This window comes from Macaca thibetana, chromosome 12, assembly GCF_024542745.1.
Source record: "Macaca thibetana thibetana isolate TM-01 chromosome 12, ASM2454274v1, whole genome shotgun sequence".
Classification (NCBI taxonomy): domain Eukaryota; kingdom Metazoa; phylum Chordata; class Mammalia; order Primates; family Cercopithecidae; genus Macaca; species Macaca thibetana.
The window spans coordinates 957,198-980,844 of record NC_065589.1 but is presented as its reverse complement, the minus strand read 5'-3'; the positions used below and the strand labels follow the sequence as shown (position 1 = coordinate 980,844).

Below are 23,647 nucleotides of genomic sequence, written 5' to 3'. Positions count from 1 at the left end.
CGCTATCTCAGCTCACTGCAAGCTCTGCCTCCTGGGTTCACGCCATTCTCCTGTCTCAGCCTCCTGAGTAGCTGGGACTACAGGCGCCCGCCACCACACTGGCTAATTTTTTGTATTTTTCGTAGAGATGGGGTTTCACTGTATTAGTCAGGATGGTCTTGATCTACTGACCTCGTGATCCGCCTGCCTTGGCCTCCCAAAGTGCTGGGATTACAAGCGTGAGTCACCACGCCCGGCCCCTGAATATAATTCTTTTTTTTTTTTTTTTTTTTTTTTTTTTGAGACGGAGTCTGGCTCTCTCGCCCAGGCTGGAGTGCAGTGGCCGGATCACAGCTCACTGCAAGCTCCGCCTCCCAGGTTCACACCATTCTCCTGCCTCAGCCTCCCAAGTAGCTGGGACTACAGGCGCCCGCCACCTCGCCCGGCTAGTTTTTTTTTGTATTTTTTTAGTAGAGACGGGGTTTCACCGTGTTAGCCAGGATGGTCTCGATCTCCTGACCTCGTGATCCACCCGTCTCGGCCTCCCAAAGTGCTGGGATTACAGGCTTGAGCCACCACGCCCGGCCCCTGAATACAATTCTTAACGTACTAGAAATGGAATCTTGTTAACTTGAAAAAGACTGTCTTTTTTTTTTTTTTTTTTTTTTTTTGAGATGGAGTCTCGCTTTGTCACCCAGGCTGGAGTGCAGTGGCGCGATCTCAGCTCACTGCAAGCTCCGCCTCCTGGGTTCATGCTATTCTCCTGCTCAGCCTCCCGAGTAGCTAGGACTACAGGCGCCCACCACCACGCCCAACTAATTTTTTGTATTTTTAGTAGAGACGGGGTTTCACCGTGTTGGCCAGGATGGTCTCGATCTCCTGACCTTGTGATCTGCCTGCCTCGGCCTCCCAAAGTGCTGGGACTACAGGCATGAGCCACCGCGCCCAGCCTCGAAAAAGACTGTCTTTTTTTTTTTTTTTTTTTTGAGACGGAGTCTCGCTCTGTCGCCCAGGCTGGAGTGCAGTGGCGCTATCTCGGCTCACTGCAAGCTCCGCCTCCCGGGTTTACGCCATTCTCCTGCCTCAGCCTCCCGAGTAGCTGGGACTACAGGCGCCCGCCACCTCGCCCGGCTAATTTTTTTGTATTTTTAGTAGAGACGGGGTTTCATTGTGTTAGCCAGGATGGTCTCGATCTCCTGACCTCGTGATCCGCCCGTCTCGGCCTCCCAAAGTGCTGGGATTACAGGCTTGAGCCACCGCGCCCAGCCGAAAAAGACTGTCTTAACCAAGATATGCACCTGCACTGGAAAACAAAAAAAGTAGAAAAATTTTACAACTTAAAAAAAAGGCTATCCAGCTGGGCGCTGTGGCTCATGCCCAATCCTAGCACTTTAGGAAGCTGAGGCGGGTGGACTGCTTGAGGTCAGGAATTTGAGACCAGCCTGGCCAACAAGGTGAAACCCTGTCTCTACTAAAAATACAAAAATTAGCTAGGCGTGGTGGTGCACGCCTGTAACCCCAGCTACTCGGAAGGCTGAAGCATGAGAATTGCTTGAACTCAGGAGGCGGAGGTTGCAGTGAGCCGAGATTGTGCCGCTGCACTCCAGCCTGGGCAACAGAGTGAGACTCCGTCTCAAAAATAAAAAGGCTATCTTCTTATCTACCAGTAAGTAATTTACAGTGAGCATCTTACAGGTGGTGACACACAGATCTATTTCCACTAGAGTCAGGGACAAGCAACATTCATGCCTGCTGTTCTATCCGTGCTGTGCCTGAGATCCTGGCTGTCCCAAAGTTACACAAGTGGCCCAGTTCGACACAGAGAAATCAGAAGTGTCCACACAATGACCAATAATCAATTTGAAGATTAAACGGAAAAAAATGTATTTACAAGCAACAAAAATGATAAAGCTCTTGAGTTTACCCTAACATGAAATGTACAAGACCTATATGATTAAAACTATGAAGAAATAAAGCTTTTATATATACTATAATACACAAAACATGACCTACAGTCACCATAATACATTGCCATGCTGCTGTATATTGCTATCCATGAAAATACGTTAATTCTTCCCAAATTCACTCATGTATTCAATGCAGTCTTGATGTACATTTTATAAACCTTGAGATGTTTATTCAAAAGTTCATCTAGTAGAGGAAGTGCTTAAGAATGACTAAGAAAATTTGGAGGAAAAATGTGGGAAACATTCCCTTAGACATTAACATGTAATATACAGCTGTGAGAGCTAAAAATGTGTTACCGGTAATGAAGTGGACAAGCAAAGGAAGAAACAGAAACAAGGCTGGGCACAGTGGCTCACGCCTGTAAATTCCAGCACTTTGGGAGGCTGAGGTAGGCGGATCACTTGAGGTCAGGAGTTTGGGATCAGCCTGGCCAACATGGCAAAACCCCATCTCTACTAAAAATACAAAAATTAGCCAGGTGTGGTGGCGCGTGCCAGTAATCCCAGCTACTCGGGAGGCTGAAGCAGGAGAATCACTTGAACCCGAGAGGTGGAGGCTTCAGTGAGCTGAGGTCGCATCATTGCACTCCAGCCTGGGCAACAGAGCAAGACTCCTTCTCAAAAAAAGAAAAAAGAAAAAAACAAACAAACAGGCCCCTATATTTATGTGGATGTGGCTTAATATATGTATGACATTCCAAATCTGTGGGGTCAGGATGGAATTCAATGAGTGGTGTTGGGACCACTGGGCCACTAATCTGGAAAAGTTAGAATTATACGCTGCATCACTCAAAAAACAAATGTGAGACAGATTAAAGGTCTAGGTGTTAATGTAAAAAGGAAAGCTGTAAGAATACAAGAAATGAAAGAACAGGCTGGGCGCAGTGACTCATGCCTGTAATCCCAGCACTGTGGGAGGTCGAGGCAGGTGCATCATGAGGTCAGGAGATCGAGACCATCCTGGCTAACACGGTGAAACCCCGTCTCTACTAAAAATACAAAAAAATTAGCTGGTCATGGTGGCGGGCGCCTGTAGTCCCAGCTACTCGGGAGGTTGAGGCAGGAGAATGGCATGAACCCGGGAGGCGGAGCTTGCAGTGAGCTGAGATCGCACCACTGCACTCCAGCCTGGGTGACAGAGCGAGACTCTGTCTCAAAAAAACAAAAAAAACAAAAAAAGAAAATGAGAGAATGTTTTTATCATCTTGGAGTGGACAACAACTTCCTTAGCAAGAACCCAAATCCAAACATTGTAAAGGAAACAGCCCAGAGGCAACGATAGGAAAGCTGAGCATCTGTGGGGTACAACCCATCATGGACCAGGTCACAGACTCTAGGGAAATATGTGTTGCAAATAAAGCAGACGACAGATTAACCCATGGCATATAGAAAGCTCCCACAAATCCTTGAGAAAAAAAAGGACAATTTGGCCAGGCGCAGTTGCTCATGCCTGTAATCCCAGCACTTTGGGAGACCAAAGTGGGCAGATCACCTGAGATCGGGAGTTCAAGACCAGCCTGACCAACATGGAGAAACCCTGTCTCTACCAATAATACAAAATTAGCCGGGCGTGGTGGCGCACACCTGTAATCCCAGCTATTTGGGAGGCTGAGGCAGCAGAATCGCTCGAACCTGGGAGGCAGAGGTTGTGGTGAGTGGAGATCCCGGCACTGCACTCCAGCCTGGGCAACAAGAGCAAAACTCCGCCTCAAAAAAGGGGCAATGCATAGAAAAACAGGCAAAGACTTTGAACCTCAAGTACACAGAATAAGAAGCACAAATGGCCAGTGAGCATGGGGAATGAGCCCTCCCACTTCTAAGTGAGATTCAAAACAGGAGTAATATTTCATCTTTATTTCTCAGATTTGAAAGGACCGAAATTCTGAAAACATACCACGTTGTTAAGGAGTGGGGAACAAGCTGCCCTCATGCAAGAGATAGTGGGAAGATAATCATGAAGAAATACAATCTGATAGCGTGTATCAAATTTAAAATGTACCTGTCCTTTAATCCAGAAATTTAACTGGGAAAATTTTATCTATAGATACGGATATAGCTGCAGACGTGGACAACCCAAATGTAAAAGGATGTCTGTAACTAACAACAAACCTCAAATAAACCAAACCACCCGCCAGCTGAGGAGAAGGCAATGAAATGAGGGAATGTCCACCCTGGGATGGTCCGAGAAGGGAAGAGAATGAGACAGTGAAGACAGGCCTGTGAGACGCGGTGGCAACACACGCACTACCTCACGGAAGAGGAAAAGGTTGACTCTGCAGACCTCTGCACACACAAGACAGGAGGGCGCTGGGGCAGGGCCGGGAGGGGCTCACCTGCTCTACGTGGGGCTCCTTGGCGAAGGAGATCCTGGCGATGGAGTGGGATGCGATGCACAGCTCCTGCCCGTTCACCTCACCCTCCTCCACCTCTACCACACCTGCAAGAGAAAGGTGGTCAGCTCACCCAGCAGCTGCTCAGCTCGCAGAGAAGCAGCCTTGACTCTCCTTGCCTGCAAGCCAGGACTCCACAGGAGACCCCAACCCTGCAGCCATGGAGGCAATGATACTTCTCCTCCTCCCTGCTTCACCCTGTGGATACAGAGGGAAAGCCACAACTCTCCTCACAGCACAGGCAGGTGCTCTATGGAAGGCCCCTCTTCAGAGGTGCCCAGGGCCCCAGTCCTCCCACCTCCACCTATCAATCAGACTGGCAGAATCACCCCTAGTACATGCAGTGGCAGGTGGGGATGGACATCCAGGAAGAAACACTGATCTAGAGTCACGCAGGCTGGTTTATTTTTTGAGACAGAATCTCGCTCTATTGCCCAGGCTGGAGTGCAGTGGCGTAGTCTTGGCTCACTGCAACCTCTACCTCCCAGGTTCAAGTGATTCTCCTGCCTCAGCCTCCCAAGTGGCTGGGATTACAGGCGTGCACCACCACATCCAGCTAATTTTTGTATTTTTAGTAGAGACGGGATTTCACCATGTTGGCCAGGCTGGTCTTGAACTCCTGACCTCGTGATCCGCCCGCCTCGGCCTCCCAGAGTGCTGGGATTACAGGCGTGAGCCACAGTGGCCGGCCTGTTTTCCAGTGATTCCTAATGAGTGCACATAGCTCATGACCATTTCTGCCAACACGGCACTGGGCAAACGGGCCCTCTCATGGTCGGGGAGTTGCACGCACCCAACCTGTGTGCAGAGGCCTCTGCAGCTACACAGACGGCCCCGCAGGCTCCCACGACCGCCGTTATCACTCAGGGCCATCCCCATGGTCCCCACCAGCACATGTCTCAGCAGGGCTGCCAATGGGCGTCCCCGCACCCCTGCTTAGAATGCAGGCAGTGGCCTCCCATGGCCAGCACCCCCACCCCACAGGCCGGGCCTCACCTGTGTTCTGGGCGCTGACAAAGGCCACCTTGTTGGTGTCGGGCTTGAGGCGGATGAAGCCACACTCTCTGTGCATCGGCTTGCGCGTGTCCGGGTGGAAGGAGTTGAACCTGGATGGGAAGTTGGGGATGGGAAGCCTAGGCACTGGCCTCCAACATGGTGTGGGCTGCGTGGATGCCAGGACTATCCATGCTGCCCTCTAGGTGGCTGTTCCAGCCACGCCTACACACCTGCCTGCCCCCACCACCACTCTGCTCATTTTGGCTGTGTCTGTCTTACCTGTTGACCCTCCACTCCTGAAGATGGGCTGCTCCAGCCACGCCCACACACCTGCCCGCCCCCTCCACCACTGTGCTCATTTTGGCTGGGTCTGTCTTACCTGCTGACCCTCTGCTCCTGAAGACAGGACTTGTTCTTAATCACCTCAGGGCATATCCTTGCCCTAGGCCCATTAGCCCAGGCCTCACACAGTGTCAACCCTAAGCATTCCATTGCAGTAAACTTCACCCTAACACAACCTTTCTCTTTTGAGCTATGTTCTTGTGTAAGACTCTAATCAATTCCTACGGTAAGAAACACAACAGGTGCTGAGATACGGTATGGTTTCTTATCACCCTTCATCATTAGTGCAAATACTCAACAGAAAAAGACAGGCGTGTGCATCTTGAACTGAGGGCACAAACCCATGGCTTAGAAACTAACTCACTGGCATGGTGACTCAGGGCTATAATCCCAGCAATTCCAGAGGCCCACTCAGGTAGATTTCTTGAGCCTAGGAATTTGAGACAGGGTTGGGCAACACAGACCCTATTTCTACAAAAATAAAGACAAAAAAAAAAAAAAGCCTCATTTATCATTTCACCAACCTTATGAGTTTCTACAGGGACTCCGTCTCTATGATTCTTAGAGATAATTTTTTTTTTTTCTGACACTCAGGGCTGGTGTGCAGTGGCATGATCTCAGCTCACGCAACCTCTCCTTTTTGGGTTCAAGTGATTCTCCTGCCTCGGCCTCCCAAGTAGCTGGGATTACAGACATGCACCACCACACCCAGCTTTTTTTTTTTTTTTTTTTTTTGAGATGGCATTTCTCTCTTGTTGCCCAGGCTAGAGTGCAATAGTGCAATCTTGGCTCACCGCAACCTCCGCCTCCCAGGATCAAGCGATTCTCCTGCCTCAACCTTCCCGAGTAGCTGGGATTACAGGAATGCGCCACCATACCCAGCTAGTTTTGTATTTTTAGTAGAGATCGGGTTTCTCCATGTTGGTCAGTCTGGTCTCAAACTCCCGACCTCAGGTGACCTGCCTGCCTTGGTCTCCCAAACTGCTGGGACTACAGCCGTGAGCCACCATGCCTGGCCACACACCCAGCTAATTTTTGTATTTTTTTTTAGCAGAGACACAATTTCACCACATTGGCCAGGCTGATCTCGGATTCCTGGGCTCAAGTGATCCACCCACCTCGGCCTCCCAAAGTGCTGGGATTACAGGCATGAGCTACTGCGCCTGGCCAAGTTAAACTTCTGCTGGGCTAGGGATGGTGCTACACCTTACAGAATGGTGCATGCTCACTAACATAACCCTGACAAAGAAATACATTTATACCATACTCTAGGACACACACACACACACACATATACCATCACATTTACTGAAATATATTTTCCATTCTGGTTCATTTTTCTTCGAATGCTAGTCACAAAATTGACTTTCTGACCTTTTAGTGGGTTATAATCTAGAGTTTAAAAAAGACTGCCTCGGTTCTGGGGTATTTTGTATTATCCAGAATTCTCACCTTTTGGTTTATGTGCAGATATATTACTTTGACCTCAACCATTCAATCAAGAATAATGTAAAAAGGTATGAAATATTTATAAAAACAATGAGATCTTCTAAAAGGGGACAGAGGGTATCAGAGCTGGGGGTCTGAGAGCCAGGTACCCAGCCCAGTTCTGAAACTGCTAGGCATTATACAAACAGTACCAAGTTGGATTAGTAAGATTCTTTTTTTTTTTTTTTGAGACGGAGTCTCTCCCTATCACCCAGAGGCTGGAGTGCAGTGGTGCCATCTTGGCTCACTGCAAGCTCCGCCTCCCGGGTTCACACCATTCTCCTGACTCAGCCTCCCGAGTAGCTGGAACTACAGGTGCCCGCCACCACGCCCGGCTAATTTTTTTTTTATTTTTAGCAGAGACGGGGTTTCACTGTGTTAGCCAGGATGGTCTTGATCTCCTGACCTCGTGATCCGCCCGCTTCGGCCTCCCAAAGTGCTGGGATTACAGGCGTGAGCCACCAAGCCCGGCCCAGATTCTTAACGTACAGTTATGTAATGGAGACTGAGGAGGGAAGAGTTTGCTTTTTATACTTTATTGCTGAAACTTTAAAAAAAACTGTGTATTACTTCTATGATTAGAAAATAAAAATACATCAACCATTCCCCATCCCTGGTGGCTCTCCTCTACTTCAGAGGCCTACATGGCTATCTCCCTAAAAGCAGGCAATTTCTCCAACTGTGGGGTGGAGGTGGTGGGAAGGGATAGAAGGACCTCAAGGGGCTTCTGCTTTCTTGTATGGTAAGAATATGAGAACCACATACTAACAGCTTCCTTGTGATCCCAAATAGGTCAGGGCGTATAAAATACAACTATGCACTATTATTTTCAGTAATACTGGGTGACTAATTTTTTCTTTTTTCTGAGACAAGGTTTCACTCTGTCACCCAGGTTGGAGTATAGTGGTATGATCACGGCTCACTGTAGCCTTGGCCCTCCCTGGGTTCAAGCAATCCTCCCACCTCAGTTTCTCGAGTAGCTGGGACTACAGGCATGTGTCACCACACCTGGCTAAATAAATAAATACTTATAGTAGAGACAAGGTATCACTCTGTTGCCCAGGCTGGTCTTGGGCAGAATGGTGCTGAGCTCAAGCAATCCTCCTGACTCGGCCTCCAAACTGCTGGGATTACAGGTATGAGCTACCACACTGGCCACGGTGATTAATTTTGATACACAAATTAAGTATATGCATTTGTTTTTATGTTTGGATTAATAAGCCTGTAATTTGGTGGTCAGCTTAATATCACCAAAAATATAACAAAACCAGAAAGTACCATTTTTACCAACTCTGTGCCTCAGTTGCACATTCAGGCAAGAGGATGCCTTTCTGAAATAGATGGACAAGTTCCTTTTACACCTTCCTGCTTGGCCTCTGTCTGTCTTTGATCAGTCTGGAATTATTTTCAGAGACCTAGGTGGCCCACGAGTCAAGCAGGGTGGGGTGGAGGGAGACAACTTACGAGAAGTTCAGCATGGGCTGGCCCACATGGGAGATGTGAACCTCTTCCAGGTACTGGAAGGGCTGCAGTGTGGGGTAGGTTCCGGCTCCAGGTGGGTCCGACAGCCAGGTGCCCAGCATCCAGGACAGTGGCTCCACCACTGGGTTCATCTTGGGGGGCTCTGAGGACAAAAGAATGAGACTTATCAGTGGCCTCCCTCCAACAATGCCTTGCTGAGCTTTAAGCGGAATGCACGCTCCATATCGGCACTTGCTTCTGGTGGCCGCAGCTAATCCTGGAGGACCTGTCAAGAGGGGGAGAAAATGGCCAAACAACTGGCAAATGTCATACTGTGAGATCCAGCTTCAGAAGCCTCTACAGTTCCTGCAGAAAAAAGAGAACCAAGAGGTGCCAGGCAGGGCGCAAGCAAAGCCAGAGGCCTCGTGCCCCACAGCAAGGCTGAAAACAGCTCACACGGCAGGCACGGTGCCCTGGCGTGAGGAGTGTGTGAAGGAGACAAAGAGCACGAGGGAGAAAATGAAAAAGGGATGCAGGGTCTCAGAGCAGGAGAGCGTGAGGAGCCCAGGGGTAGGCGGGGCTTGAACGGAAAGTAAGATCTCACTTCCCTGAGGAGGGGCCGGGGCTTCGCAGTAGCCTGTGTAGTGGCCAGGAGACCCCTTTAGAAGGTTCCTGGAAGGGTTCAGTCTCTCATCCCACTAAGTGTGAGGGATGACGCCACGGGCCTGGAACTCAAAAGTGAGGGTGCTGAGAGGAACTCAGCAGGCAGGGGGTGCTGGGTTGGCTGTTCTTCTGGGTGACCCCCAAAGGGATCCCTGCTTCCTGCCCCACTCAGCAAGGACTGGGTGCTCCCGAGCGGCTTTTCAGGATTCACTCACGTGACCCTCGTCCTGGCTGGATGCCTGGGCCCTGCTCTCACTCATTTTCTAAGGGAGACCTGTGCAGGGACCACAGGAAAGCCCCACCGCGTGCTACCCACCAAGGGCGCTGGAAGAGGAGGACTGATCCCCAGAGGCAATCCCAAAGACCTTCTTCCCAGGCCTGCTTATCCCTCAAGTCTCAGTGCTTCAATTGACAGAACGGACACTGAACCCAGGAGGAGCAGCAGGGAGAGAAGCAGCTCTGTGGCCGCACGAGCCTCATCTACGAAGCCCAAAGACGCCCAAGCACAGAGACTGGCCCACACATAGGACTGACCCCCGGCGTCTCCTCCAGGCCCGCGCAAGCAGAAGACGGACTGGCAGGGACAGGATCAGGACTGACCCCCGGCGTCTCCTCCAGGCCCGTGCAAGCAGAAGACGGACTGACAGGGACAGGATCAGGACTGGGTGCACAGGCCTGGCCTTGTTGGGGAGGAACAGGAGGCCAGTGTGGCTGGGGGAAGGAGATCCTTGCCCCTCAGGAGGGCCGTGACCTTGATTCTGAGCAAACAGAAGCCCTTGAGAGGGCTGAGTGGGAGGGACGAGGACTCTGATCACAACCACAGGAAGCCAGGGAGGGCAATGGCAAAAACCCTGGTGGCAGAGGAGGGTGGCCTGGGCCAGGTGGCCGTGGTGGAGGCAGTGGAAAGGACCTAGATTCTGGATCTATCTTGAAGGCAGAGCCACCCGGATGTGCTGATGGTCTGGATGTGAGAGAAGAAGGTAACTGAGGTTTCTGGCCTGAGCAACTGAGAAGACAAGTTACCATCAACAGAGAAAAGGAAGAGTAAGAAGAACCTTGGGAGGTGTGAAGCTTGCTGATTTTCTAACAGCAAAACTCAGTCACCTGGGATAGTCCAAGTCCTAAGATGGGCTAAACAAACACCGCAATTTCTCAGACAACCAGCTACAGCCTTGGAGAACCTTTCAGTTTGGTAGATTTTATGCAGCTCAGCACTGGAAAGAAAGAGGCTTTGGGCCGGGGGCGGTGGCTCACCCCTGTAATCCCAGCACTTTGGGACGCTGAGGCGGGTGGATTACCTGAGGTCAGGAATTTGAGACCAGCGTGGTCAACATGGTGAAACCTCGTTTCTATTAAAAACACAAAAATTAGCCAGGCATGGTGGCGGCGCCTGTAATCCCAGCTACTCCGGAGGCTGAGGCACAAGAATCGCTTGAACCCGGGACGCGGAGGTTGCAGTGAGCAGAGATCGCGCCACTGCACTCCAGCCTGGGTGACAACGTGAGACTTTGCCTCAACAACAACAAAAAAGAAAAAAAAAAGAAAAAAGAGAAGAAAAAGAAAGAGGCTTTGCAAACCTCGAGATTTCGGGCCGGCTCTCTGGCCTGTGCCAAGTGCACCCCACAGCCACGGCCACGGGGCTCTGACTCTCCTGGGACCGAGTAGACCCACTTCCACTGGCGAGCGCAGCCTGCACGGCAGCTGAACCCTGTGGGAAGCGGCACCTGGGCGCTGTGGAGCAGCGATCTCCACCCCTCACGCCCGAGTCCCCAGCACGGCCACTACCGGCGCCTGGGTCCCGAGGGCCCCGGGGAGGCCAAGGGACCTGGCAGCGCCCCCCAGGGTCCCAGTGAACAGGGGCGCCAGGGCCGCGGTACCGGGCGTGGCCTTCGCACTCCCCACGGGGCGGGACAGCTCCGGGCCAGGGTGAGGGGCGCGCGCCCCAAGTCCTGCCTCTGCTCCAGGGCGGCCCCCTCCAGCCTCCGCCGGCCCCGGCCCAGAAGCGCAGCCACGCCTCAGGCGCCGCAGCTCCGCCCCCTCTTGCGCCGGCAGGACCGGGTGGGCCGCGCTCGCCCCCTAGCGCCAGGGTCGCGCCACTGCGCCCTCCTTGGGGAGCGGCGGGGGAGTCGGGGCGGAGGCTGGGCGGCGCGGGGCGGTGGGGCGCGCTCACTGGCTGCCACCTCACCTAGCAGGCGTCACAGGGCTCACTCAAGACCTCCAGCAAGGGCAGAGGCAGGAGCCTCGCCAGCCCCTACACAGATCACAGCGACCGCGCCCCTCGGCCCGCGAGCCCCCTCCACTCCTGCTTTCTGCCGGGGTCTCCTCCGGGTCCCCCATCTACTTGGCAGACGCCTCTCACCGGCACCCTCTGCCTCCCCACGGTCTTTCCGAACTCCCACCACCCACCGTGGAGTCCTCTCCAGGAGGCCCTGTCTGTCCTCCACCCAGCGCTCCTCAGAGGGGCCCGGAGAGGAGGAGCTCCTTAAATGGGGGAGAAAGACGGACAGAGCCAGGGACAGCCAGAGACGGGACAGGGACAGAGACAGAGAGAGACACGGGGATGGGGCCAGAGACAGAGCCAGGGCCGGAGACAGATAGAAAGGGATCTTTCTTTCTTCCTCAAACCTTTCTGGGGGTCTCCGAGGGGGAGACCCACAGCATTACTACCTTTCCCCCCAAGAATTTAAAAAAAAAACAAAAATAACGAAAAACCTTTTCCCTGAACTTGATTTTCAGGGAAAATAGGTCACAGATACAACCCACAGCCACCAAAACGCACATACGGATGCTGTGAGAAGCGGAGGGTCAGTGCCTCGCTGGAGGACAGGAGGGGCCTCTGGGAGCTGGGGCAGGGGTGGCCCCTGGGGAGAGGCCTCAGAGCCTGGCCTGGCTCAGAGACCTGGGGAGGAGGAGTGGGGAGCCCTGGACTTGGAGGCCTGGAGGCTCTTCTGGCCTCCGCTCTGCCACAGGGAGCTCCTGCAAACAGCAGGCCCAGGGCACCCCACGCGTCTGCCCAGGTGCCAAAGGGCCAGGCTGGCCTCCACGCAAGGCTGACCCCGCCCACCATCAAGAAGTAATGTGCCACTCTGAAAGAAAGGGGTGCTGCTGGCCGGGCGCAGTGGCTCATGCCTGTAATTCCAGCACTTTGGGAGGCCGAGACAGGTGGATCATCTGAGGTCAGGAGTTCGAGACCAGCCTGGCCAACATGGTGAAACCTCCGTCTCTACTAAAAATATAAAAAATTAGCCGGACGTGGTGGTGGGCACCTGTAGTCCTAGCTACTCGGGACGCTGAGGCAGGAGAATTGCTTGAACCCGGGAGGCAGAGGCTGCAGTGAGCCGAGACTGTGCCACTCCACTCCAGCCTGGGTGACAGGGTGAGACTCTGTCTCCAAAAAAAAAAAAAAAAGAAAAGAGAAAACGGCGTGCTGCCCCTGAAGACCTTCTGCTTCTCCAGCGATGGACTGTAAGACACTGCTTGAGTTCAGAGATGGACAAAAGGTAACAAGACAACAAGAGCAATAAAACATACAAACTGCAAAATGTTGCTGGGGCAAAGGTGAAACTAAGAGACAGGGTCTTGCTCTGTCACCCAGGCTGGAGGGCAGTGGCATGAATACCGTTCACTGTGGCCTCGACCACTGGGGCTCAAGTGATTCTCCCGCCTCAGCCTCCCGAGTAGTTGAATGAAGCTGCTCCATGAAGAAAGACCACTAACTAAACATGTAACAACTCAGGAGAGAAACGGCAAAGAAAGAGGAGAAGGTGAAACGTGACCTGGCAGAAGTTGAGAAAGTAAAAGAAAACAAGCCACCACCCAAATGAAGCAGTGCAGGGAGAAACAAACTGGAAGCAGTGCAGGGAGAAACAAACATTGGGAAACACAGCAGAACACAAAGGACAGAGATGAGTTTAAAAAAAGATAAAAGATAGAGAAATGGAAACAAAGTTAGAAGGACGGGAATGCCTGGCACACTGCTGATGGGAACGTGGACTGGCACAGCCTAGTGAAGGCCATCTGGCATGTGCTTGAGAGGTTAAGCGTGGAGCAGTGGCCCAGGACTGCCACTCCTGGAGACATGCGTACCCAGCAGAAGTAACACACCCGTCTCCACAAGACGCTGCCCATGAATGTTTACAGCAGCACCATTCCCAACAGCCCCAGAGTGGAAACAACGCAGATGTCCGTCAACCAATGAGTAAACAAACTGCAGTAAATCCCATGAAATGTTATTTGGCCATAAAAATGAAGTACTAATATAAGCTGCAATTCAGATGACCCTTGACAACACGAAATGTGAAATCAGGCTCAAAAGAGCACACATTCTGCAATTTCATCTCTGTGAAAGGTGCGGAACACACACATCTACAGAGACAGTACAGGGGTTGGTGTTTCTCCACAGCCGCGTTCTGTGGCAGAAGATGCTAGAGCCACATGTAGAAGGCGCAGGAGGAGGGAAGGTGACTGGCAAGGACATTATATCTGGCCACAAATGGTCCCTCCGGACCACAGGCACGTGAGCTGGCTCACTGACACATGCAGTGAGTGCGAACTACAAACTGGATTCTGAAAACCCAGTCCAAAAAGTCTTCAAATAATTCAATAATCTTATATTATCGGTGGTTGCCTGTTGAAATAATTTTTAGATAATATAGGGTTAAATAAAATACATTATTAAAATTGATTTCACTTGTTTCTTTTTACCTTTTTAGTGTGGGTGTTAGAAAATATTAAACTACATAAGAGACTCACTCTCTAGACCTTTTAGACAGTGCTGGAATGGAGTTTTCAACCCTCAACACTCAGGGAGCTTTGTTTCTATGTCTTCTCCCTGAGGACATTACCAGCAGATAGATGTCATCAGGAGACAACAGGGAAATGATGCGGAAAGAAACCTCCGTAAACACTGAATGTACTCAGCCAGAAAAAAAAAAAAAAAACGGTTACAGAAATTTTAAAAACTGGTTATAGGTGGTAGATGTCGGGTCATACAGGCATGACACTCAACTCCCAGGACCCTTGAAGGGGCGGAACTCCCCACTGGTCTTGTCCCTGACAGCTGACACCACAGAGGCTTACAAATGAAGTAGCAGTGGAAGATTTCATTTTAAAAACTAGGCCGGTCACAGTGGCTCACATCTGTAATCCCAGCACTTTGAGAGGCCAAGGAGGGTGGATCACCTGAGCTCAGGAGTTCGAGACCAGCCCAGGCAACACAGCGAAACCCTGTCTCTACCAGAACTACAAACAATTGGCTGGGCGTGGTGGCACGTGCCTGTGGTCCCAGCTACTCAGGAGGCTGAGGTGGGAGGATTGCTTGGGCCTGGGAGGCAGAGGTTGCAATGAGCCAAGATCACATCACTCCACTCCACTACACTACTTGGGTAACAGAGCGAGACCCTGTCTCAGAGACAAAACAAAACAAAACAAAAAAAACTAAAACACAACAAGCATAATATAAAATAAGATGACAGAACCAAGACTGAAAATGCTTGAACTCACATATTAAAAAGCTTTTCAGGGCCAGGCATGATGGCTCACACCTATAATCTCAGCTCTTTGAGAGACCGAGGTGGGTGGATTGCTTGAGTCCAGAAGTTTGAGACCAGCCTGGGCAACATATTGAAACCCCATCTCTACTAGAAATACAAAAAAATTAGCCAGGCATGGTGGTGCGTGTCTGTAATCCCAGCTACTTGGGAGGGTAAGTGGGAAGAATCACCTGCACCCAGGAGGTTTAGGCTGCAGTGAGCCAAGACCGTGCCACTGCATTCCAGTCTGGGCAACTGGAATGACACCCTGCCTTGAAAAAAAAAAAAAAAAAGGGTTTTCAGATTGGACACAAAGACAGACCCTCTTTTGCTGTAGATGAGAGACGCACCTAAAATAAAGCAATTCAGAGACATTCCAGAAAGCTGGGCAATAAGCAATAAGCAATAAGGAAGCAGGCTTCCGATCTCACCATCACATACAATGCATGGAACTAGACAATGAACGGCTCTTCCGAATGAAAGGCAGAATGCACAATGAAGACATAACCGCAAGGGATATTCCTGCACTAAGCATAGCAACATTTATAAAGCAGAAATTACTGATGACACACAAAGATGTCGAGAAAGAAACTAAATGAAATCACAGTTCACCTCTAAGTATGAATGAATACAAATAAAATAAAATTCCCAAATAATATAATTAATAAGGTAGTTCTGACTGATACATATTGAACTCGGTAGCTTAAAAAAGGGAATACCGCCAGGCGTGGTGGCTCACACCTGTAATCCCAGCACTTTGGGAGGCTGAGGTGGGCAGATCACCTGAGGTCAGGAGTTCGAGACCAGCCTAACCAACATGGTGAAACCCCGTCTCTACTAAAAATACAAAAAAAATTAGCTGGACGTGGTGGCGCATGCCTGTAATCCCGGCTACTTGGGAGGCTGAGGCAGAATTGCTTGAACCTGGGAGGCGGAGGTTGCAGTGAGCCGAGATTGCACCATTGCACTCCAGCCTGGGTGACAAGAGCGAAACTCCGTCTCAAAAAACAAAACAAAACAAAACAAAACTAGGGAGTGCCTTCTTCAAGTTCCTCTGGAACAGTCATGCAAACTGGCCTTCTGGTCAAAGAAAGCCTGTAAGTTCCAGAAAGCAGAAAGAAGTCTGCTGTCTGATCACAATGCAGTGAGACTAGAAATGAAAGTGAATCTGGTATCCCTTGAAAACACTGTGCTAAAAGAAAGAAGACAGCCGGGCATGGTGGCTCACGCCTGTAATCCCAGTACTTTGGGAGGCCGAGGCGGGTGAATCACGAGGTCAGGAGATCGAGACCATCCTGGCTAACACGGTGAAACCCCGTCTCTACTAAAAATACAAAATATTAGCCAGGAACGGTGGCGGGTGCCTGTAATCCCAGCTACTTAGGAGGCTGAGGCAGGAGAATGGCGTGAACTCAGGAGGTGGAGCTTGCAGTGAGCCGAGATGGCGCCACTGAACTCCAGCCTGGGCGACAGAGCAAGACTCTGTCTCAAAAAAAAAAAAAAAAAGAAAGAAGTCAGACAAAAATGTGTATATTCTATGATTACAACTGGATGAAATTCGAGGCCAGACAAAATGGATGGAGGGTGGGGGAATCTGAACAACAACAGGGAAGGGCTTGGCGGGGAGTGCAAAGGAGAACCTGGACCGCTGGGCATGGGTGTGGCTGCAGAGGCGCCTGCACCTGCCAAAACTCGCTGCAGGAACACCTAGGAGCTTATGTTCCACTTATGCGAATTATACCTCAATTAAAATGTTATAAAGAAAAGCCTCCCCAAACAAACTAATATTTCAAAAAGCAGAAACCTAAAAGCATTTCGTCCCTAGAGTGCTCACTACGTTGCTACCGCAGCACAGGGTTCTGGGCAGCCTCAGAGCAGGGGATGTGGCAGGGAGTGGGGTCAGCCTCACAGCTCAGGGCCTTGGCTCCTGGCCCCAGGGTCTGCCGTCACTCAAGCTGCGGCCTCTACTGAAGATCTAATATTTCGAGAAAAGCCAGAAGCTGATTTGGGACTAAAATATACCAATTTCTAAACATCTGTTCAAATTAAAACACCACCACTGTGGTGTGAGCTGCATACCTTGGGGCGGGTGCAGAGGGCCGGCCAGAGAGGGCTTTTGGAGTCACACACAGTGCCTTGCCCGGTGCCTCCCGCCTCCCACCTCTCCTCTCTTCTCCCAGGCGGGAGTGGGGAGGCCACTGGCAGCCACCCAGCACATCCCCATGCCCCAAGCCCGCAGCTCCCGACATATCAGGAGAGCTCTTTGCTGCCCTCAGCCGTGTTTCTGAGCAGGTTTCGCGTTCCTCAGGATGCTGGGGAGCTGGTTCTAGACACAGGCCCAGCCCAGCTGGCCCGGCAGCAGGGAGGGCGCCCACGGGGACACACTCTGCCCCAGTCCTGCAGTGGGAGCGGCCCAGAGCCCCTGCCATGAGACGCCGGGGAGAACTCGGTCGGGGCTGGCAAGCACAGGTAAGCACAGCTGGCTCCCCGGAAGGACTGGGCTTATCTGAAGTCTGGTCAAGTGGACCTGGACCGTCTGTTCCCTCAGGTGGGCCTGGACGGGCCAGCGCCTTTTATCTAGAAGGAGGACGTGGCCCGGGCTTTCTGCCTCAACCCTGCCTCGAAGACTACCCCAAGGGAGATGGATGTGACAGTGAGACTAGGGGGGTGGGTGGGGTGGAGATGGCCAGCAGCTGGCATTGCTGCCAGCCTGGAAGGGGACCAGTGACATCAGTGAGAAGGGCAGGTGCAGGTGCACGAGAGCTGAGGGCGAACCCTGGCGTCAGGACCGGAGAGGCCCACCACAGAGCGGGTGAACATTGGCGCCGGAGTAGGGGGTGGGAGGGTGTCCCGGTAAGAGCACGTTGGGAGAGGCTGCCTCAAACATTCTGGCTGTAAGTGAGCTTTTGAGTACATTTTGCTACACGCATGCCACGTCAGGGAAGCAAGTCCCGCGGGCCCTGGAGAGGAGCTACCCTGCAGGCGGCTGCTGCTTCGAGTGTGCAGGGCCCACACCACACTTGGGAACAGGAGAGCACGCAGCACTTACGTGGCAATTTCTTTTTAAAAAGACCAGAGAATTCTAAGATGGTTCTGAAATTCAGAAGAAACGCTTTTGAGTAGAAAAAATAACATCTGACTGGAAAGGAAGGAGCACGTGGCTAAGCAGCTAGATAGAGGCTGAGGCTGAAGACTGGCCTCAGGAGGGAGCATCTAACGGCTGTGAGAAATACTTCCCATCCTGTCGCCCTCCTGGGTTGTTATTTGCTCTGAATCTTAAAGGAGTTTAATTTGGACAGGGACAACAGGTCGGGCAGTAAACAAGCAGGGGCGGCACCTCCTCCTGGCGGCCGTTCCCCCTGCACCCTCCACCACTTTGAGCTGCGCGGAACGTGGCAGCTCCCTAGCCACTGTCCCTCCTTGTTGTCACTGAAGCATGGGTGGGGGTGAGGACGACCAGTAAGAGAATTTTAGAATCCAAACATCAGCTTACATGAGTCTAGATATATATTAAGATCCATCAAACTGTGACCTCAATATCTGTGTTTTTTACCCTCTGTAAATTACACTTCATTAGAAAAAAATAAAATTTAAACGTGAAACAAAAAATATTATAAAGGACCTAGTCTATTTGTCACTTTCCAACTCTTTAAATAAACCAGACAGGCTTTTCTAGGCATTTCTTTTCTGATTTCATTTTTCTTTTATTAAAATTTCAACCAAAATGCAAAAACAAAAATTTAAATTTCCTGCAAGAAATTTAAATTTTCATTTTTTGGCCCAAGACACTGAAAGCAGGCTTACCCATCCCTAAGTTTTCTAAACTCCGGACACTCGTCAAGGTTCCTCAAGGTTGTTTTCTGCCAATTGACGGGAAATGTTTGCACCTGGCTCTTAATGGCTCTGCAGGAAGTGAATGCTAACTTTAAAGGGTGCATTCTGGGAACTGTAGTTCCACTATGAAAGAGCTTGTCTCAGAAGAAAGTAAGACAATGACAGCCCAAATCACAGAATTTGAGAGCTGGAAGGAGCTTTGGAGGTCAGGTGAATTTTATGAAAGAGGGACTGGCCAGAGGTCTGGGCGGAGTGAGGAGTGCGGCTTCTACCCTCAGTCTCCTCCACCGGCTACAGCTGAGGAAGGCAACGCCACAGAGCCAGGCACATCCTAAATGCTTTCTCTCTCCAGAGCAGTCCCTCTGGCCACCCCTGGCATGTCCTTTTCTGTCTCCCAGAGGCTGGCTGGCGACTCATCTTCACCTGGATGTGGAGGATCAGAGACTGTTCTGTCTCCTGGCAACTGGCCCGGGAACCCAGGACAGGAAGTGAGCAAATGCACCCACTGGGACCTGGGGACGGCTCCTTCCTGGAGCTCCCACCCTCACATCTCTTTGTGTTAGTGACATGGTGTTTCCTGCCAAGGCACACAGAGAAAGGGACGCTTACTGCTTAGTACAATAGGGTGCATGGAAGCTGAGGCTCCACGGCCGGCACCAGCTGTCCCAGGTGGGGAGGAGCTGTCTGGGAACACTATGATATGTTTGGGTCCACTGGAAAGGCACACCAGTAGGGAACTGTTGTTTTAAAGTGACATCAAGGCCCTCAACTTATCAACCATGAAATGGAAGGAGTTGCACGCACAAGGGAAAAACAGAAATCATAATGGAGAGAAAATACAGCAAGTTTTCTATAAAATAAAAAAAGGACACAAAGTGGGTACAAATAATTTGCAGATGTTATGTTTGATTACCTCGTTAATCTGAGTCTCAATTGAAGAACTATTAGAATTTACAAGTGAATTTGATAAGATGGCCGATTACTAAAATGGGTAGCTTTCCCACACACTAGTAATAACTGAAAAATAATGGTTGGGGAGTAAGCTTCCAGTTTCAACTCCCGCATGTAAAGAGCTTAGGAGTCATATACCATAGCCTTACAACAGCAAAAAACAAACAAACAAACACTGAAAGAAATGAAAATCAACAACTTTTCCTGGATCCAAAAGGAAGTGAGGTTACAAACGTCTCTCCTGCCACAGAGAAAAGCAGTGAGATCAGCTCACGTGGAGCAGAAACTACCGTCTACAGGAGACGGAACTGGTGGGAACTTGATTTGGACAAAATGCTGGAGGCTGAACACGGCAGGTGTGAGAATCTCCTGGGGTCCCACATTTTCATGGGTTTTACCCCCAGGAACCCCATCAGGTTCTCCCCATGAAAAGCCAAGAAAAAAAAAAATCACCTCATGTCTCTGGAGGAGAAGGGGGAGGTGACTACCTTGAAATAAGCCCAGAGCATTCTCCAGGCAAAGGCCTGCTCTGCAGTGAGGCCGACTTCACCAGGAACTCATCTCAGCTGGGGAAGGGCATTTCACCACTCCAGCCCTGCCCGTCTCCCGTCTCACCCAAGCAGGAAGGAGAAAGGGAAGGACACATGTGAAGGTCACAGCTCAGGGACACGGGCCACTAACAGGCTTAAATCGAGTCACAAGCTGGAGCCTGTGTCCTCTCCCAGCCCTGCAGGCTCCAGCATTACATCCTGGGTGGGAATGGCAAAGGCCCAGGTGCAGGCTGTGGAAGGCAAGCTCAGAGAAACTCCACGACAACAGGGAGACAGAACAAGGACACTCAAGGAATTTTACAGGCGCTGCAGGATTAAAACACAGCTGACTGCCAGCCAGGTTAAGGGGATGCCTTCCAATGAAGGCCACTTACTTCACCTTCAGTCACGCAGCACTTACTGATGGGACATGCATTGACAAATGCGTCATGAGGCAAGTTCATCATTGTACAAACGTCACAGAGTGCACTTACCGTGTACCGCGCACCTAGGCTGTATGGCAGAGCCTGTGCTCCCAGGTTACACACCACGGCGTGTTACTGAATACTGTAGGCAGTTGTAACACAGTGCCAAGTGTGTGTGTTCCTAAAACACGTCTAAACATAGAAAACCTACAGTAAAAATATGGTGTAAGAGACAATGAACGGTACACCTGCACAGGGCACTTACCAGCATTGCAGTGTGCAGCGCTGGCAGTTGCTCTGGGTGAGTCGGTGAGTGAGGGGTGAGTCAATGTGAAGGCCTGGGAGATGACTGTACACTACGGTAGATTTTCTAAACACTGCACACTGAGGCTACACTAAATTGATTTTAAAAAAAATTGTACTATGATGTTACAATGGCTACAAGGCTGAGGCAGGAGAATTACTTGAACCTGGGAGGTGGAGCTTGTAGTGAGCTGAGATGGCGCCACTGCATTCCAGCTTAGGCGACATAGCAAGACTCCATCTCAAAAAAAAAAAAAAAACAAAAATTACAAATATGTCTCATGAACACAGATGAAAAATCTTTAACGAAACATTAGCCACTGAATAAAAAAAAAGTATAAAAAGAATTATATGCCATGACCCAGTGGGATCTACTCCAGGTATGCAAGGCTGGCTCCGTGCTCTAAAATCGATTAACGTAACCCGTCACATCAACAGGCAAATCATCTGACCATAAATCACAGGATCACATTAATAGGTGCAAAAAAATCATCTGACACATTCCAACATCCTATTCATGATAACAGTTCTCAGCAACAGGAATAAATGGGAATTTTGTCAACTGGATAAAGGACATATAAAAAAACTACTGCTTGGTGGCTCACGCCTGTAATCCCAGCACTTTGGGAGGCCGAGGCAAGCAGATCACGAGGTCCGGAGATCAAGACCAGCCTGGCCAACATGGTGAAACCCTGTCTCTACTAAAAATACAAAAATTAGCTGGACGTGGTGGCACACGCCTGTAATCCCAGCTACTCGAGAGGCTGAGGCAGGGGAATCCCTTTAACCAGGGAGTCGGCGGTTGCAGATCTCGCCATTGCATTCCAGCCTGGGTAACAAAGGCGACACTACGTCCCCCAAAAAAAAAAAAAAAAAAAAAAAAAAAAAGCAAAACAAAACAAAAAAACAAAGAACCAAACAACAACAAACACTACAGCTAACATCATAAGAAGGAAAAAAAGTTATTCTTTCTACTATCTCTTAACACTTTTTTTTTTTTTTTTGAGACGGAGTCTCACTCTGTCACCCAGGCTGGAGGGCAGTGGCGTGATCTCCACTCACTGCAAGCTCCGCCTCCTGGGTTCAAGTGATCCTCCTGCCTCAGCCTCCTGAGAAGCTGGGATTACAGGTGTGAGCCACTGTGCCCGGCCCTTTATTTTTATTTTATTATTATTTTTTGAGATGGAGTCTTACTCTGTCGCCTAGGTGAGAGTGCAATGGTGTAATCTCAGATTACAGGCATGTGCCACCACGCCCAACTAATGTTTGTATTTTTAGTAGAGGCGGTGTTTCACCCTGTTGGCCAGGCTGGTCTCAAACTCTTGACCTCAAGTGATCCGCCTGCCTCGGCCTCCCAAAGTGTTGGGATTACAGGCGTGAGTCACTGAGCCCAGCTAATCTGGATTTTTGAACAACTTTTTATTGTGAAAAATCTTGAACATTAGAAATTAAACAGAATAGTGTAATAAACCCATACACCTGTCCCTAGTTTCACCATTTATCACTCTTCTGACATTCTTGTTTTGTCTGCACTTCTCCCAACTCTTCACCTTCCATTTATTATTAACAGATTGTTTTTAGGACAGAAAAATCCAGTGGGTAGTACAGAGAATTCACCCTCTCACCCTGTCCTGTTCCCCTACTATTAACGTCTTGCATTAGTGTGGTATGTGTCTCTCAAGTTATGAACCAATACTGATACATTGTTACAAACAGGGTCCACGGTTTACATCAAGGTTCACTTGTTTCGTACTTAGATTTTGAAAATCCAGATTTCAAGAATTATCTGTAGATAATGAATCCATAAAGGAATGAAAAGAAAACAGATTTTGAAACAAGTGTTACATTACTGAACTTAGGAAACAAGTGAATAATATTTAACAGGGGTTGGTATCCTTACTATATCAAGAACATTTATAACTCAGTGGACAAGCAAGACCACAAACATGTGGTTCATAGAAGTGCTAATAATGTATCCTCGCGGAATCCCGGTGGAGAAGAGAACCACGCCCACAGAACGCCAGCGGGCACAGCCTCTGAAGGGTGGCTTGGACCAACCTCTTAAGCCCACTGGCCTGGATCCTTCAGTTTGGGGAACCTGCCCAAAAGTAGACACTGGCTAAAGACAACGAGCTGAATAGAAGTGTGTAGCCCTTTCCACGTAAATCCCTAAAGAATGACCCAAAGTTTCTGTCAGTGAAGAACAAATCCACATGGGCAGCAAGAACCACAGAGAATGCGGACCCTGGGGCCCGCGATACAGGCGGCAACCCTGGGGAGAGGGCGTCCTCTCCCCACCACACCCTCACTCCTGACACCCCTGTACCCATGCTGCACACCCAGCCGTGGCCTGGTCTCACCTTTGGAGGGGCACAGGGCATGCGGGGTGGTGCCTGCGCCTGTCTCTTGCTCTCAGGGGCCTGGCCCTGCACGGTCCTCCCCACTGACACACTCTCCCTGGAGCCACACTCCCTCTGGCTACTGTCTACTTGCCTCACTCTTCACTGCCAAACCTGGCCCTGACCCCTCATCACTGGCCCCCTCTCTGCCCAGCTCCACCGGCCTCTCCAGTGAGATTCCAGTCACCAGTGACCTGGGAGCGCGTCCAGCCCCCTTCTCTCCATTATCCTGGGGCACATTCAGCCCCCTTCTCTCCATTCTGATCAGAGTAGCACCCAGCACAGCGGGCACCCTTCTTTCCTGAATGACCCCTCAGCCTTCCCCTAGACCCACCTCGGCTGCCCCTCTCTCAGCGAGGCCTGCTCCTGGGCCGGGCACTGGAGCTCA

At 50.4% G+C, this 23,647-nt stretch overlaps 2 protein-coding genes across 15 annotated transcripts in view; one reads left to right on the top strand and one right to left on the bottom strand.

Moving 5' to 3' along the window:
* Positions 1–23,647, bottom strand: part of THAP4 (THAP domain containing 4) — a 691,437-nt gene that overhangs the window by 12,328 nt on the left and 655,462 nt on the right. For 13 of the 14 annotated variants that reach the window (XM_050751954.1, XM_050751955.1, XM_050751957.1 and 10 more), the window contains exons 2-5: positions 18,622–18,702; positions 8,627–8,786; positions 5,333–5,442; positions 4,280–4,383 (exon numbers count right to left, since the gene is read on the bottom strand). In XM_050751954.1, coding sequence (XP_050607911.1) covers positions 4,280–4,383; positions 5,333–5,442; positions 8,627–8,786; positions 18,622–18,625 — 378 coding nt within the window. In that variant the 5' untranslated portion in view covers positions 18,626–18,702. The remainder of the gene's footprint in view (positions 1–4,279; positions 4,384–5,332; positions 5,443–8,626; positions 8,787–18,621; positions 18,703–23,647) is intronic. The other variant, XM_050751953.1, reaches the window with a different exon arrangement.
* The window catches only part of ATG4B (autophagy related 4B cysteine peptidase), a 102,431-nt gene that overhangs the window by 39,218 nt on the left and 39,566 nt on the right, over positions 1–23,647 (top strand). The gene's annotated exons all lie outside the window — the stretch shown is intronic.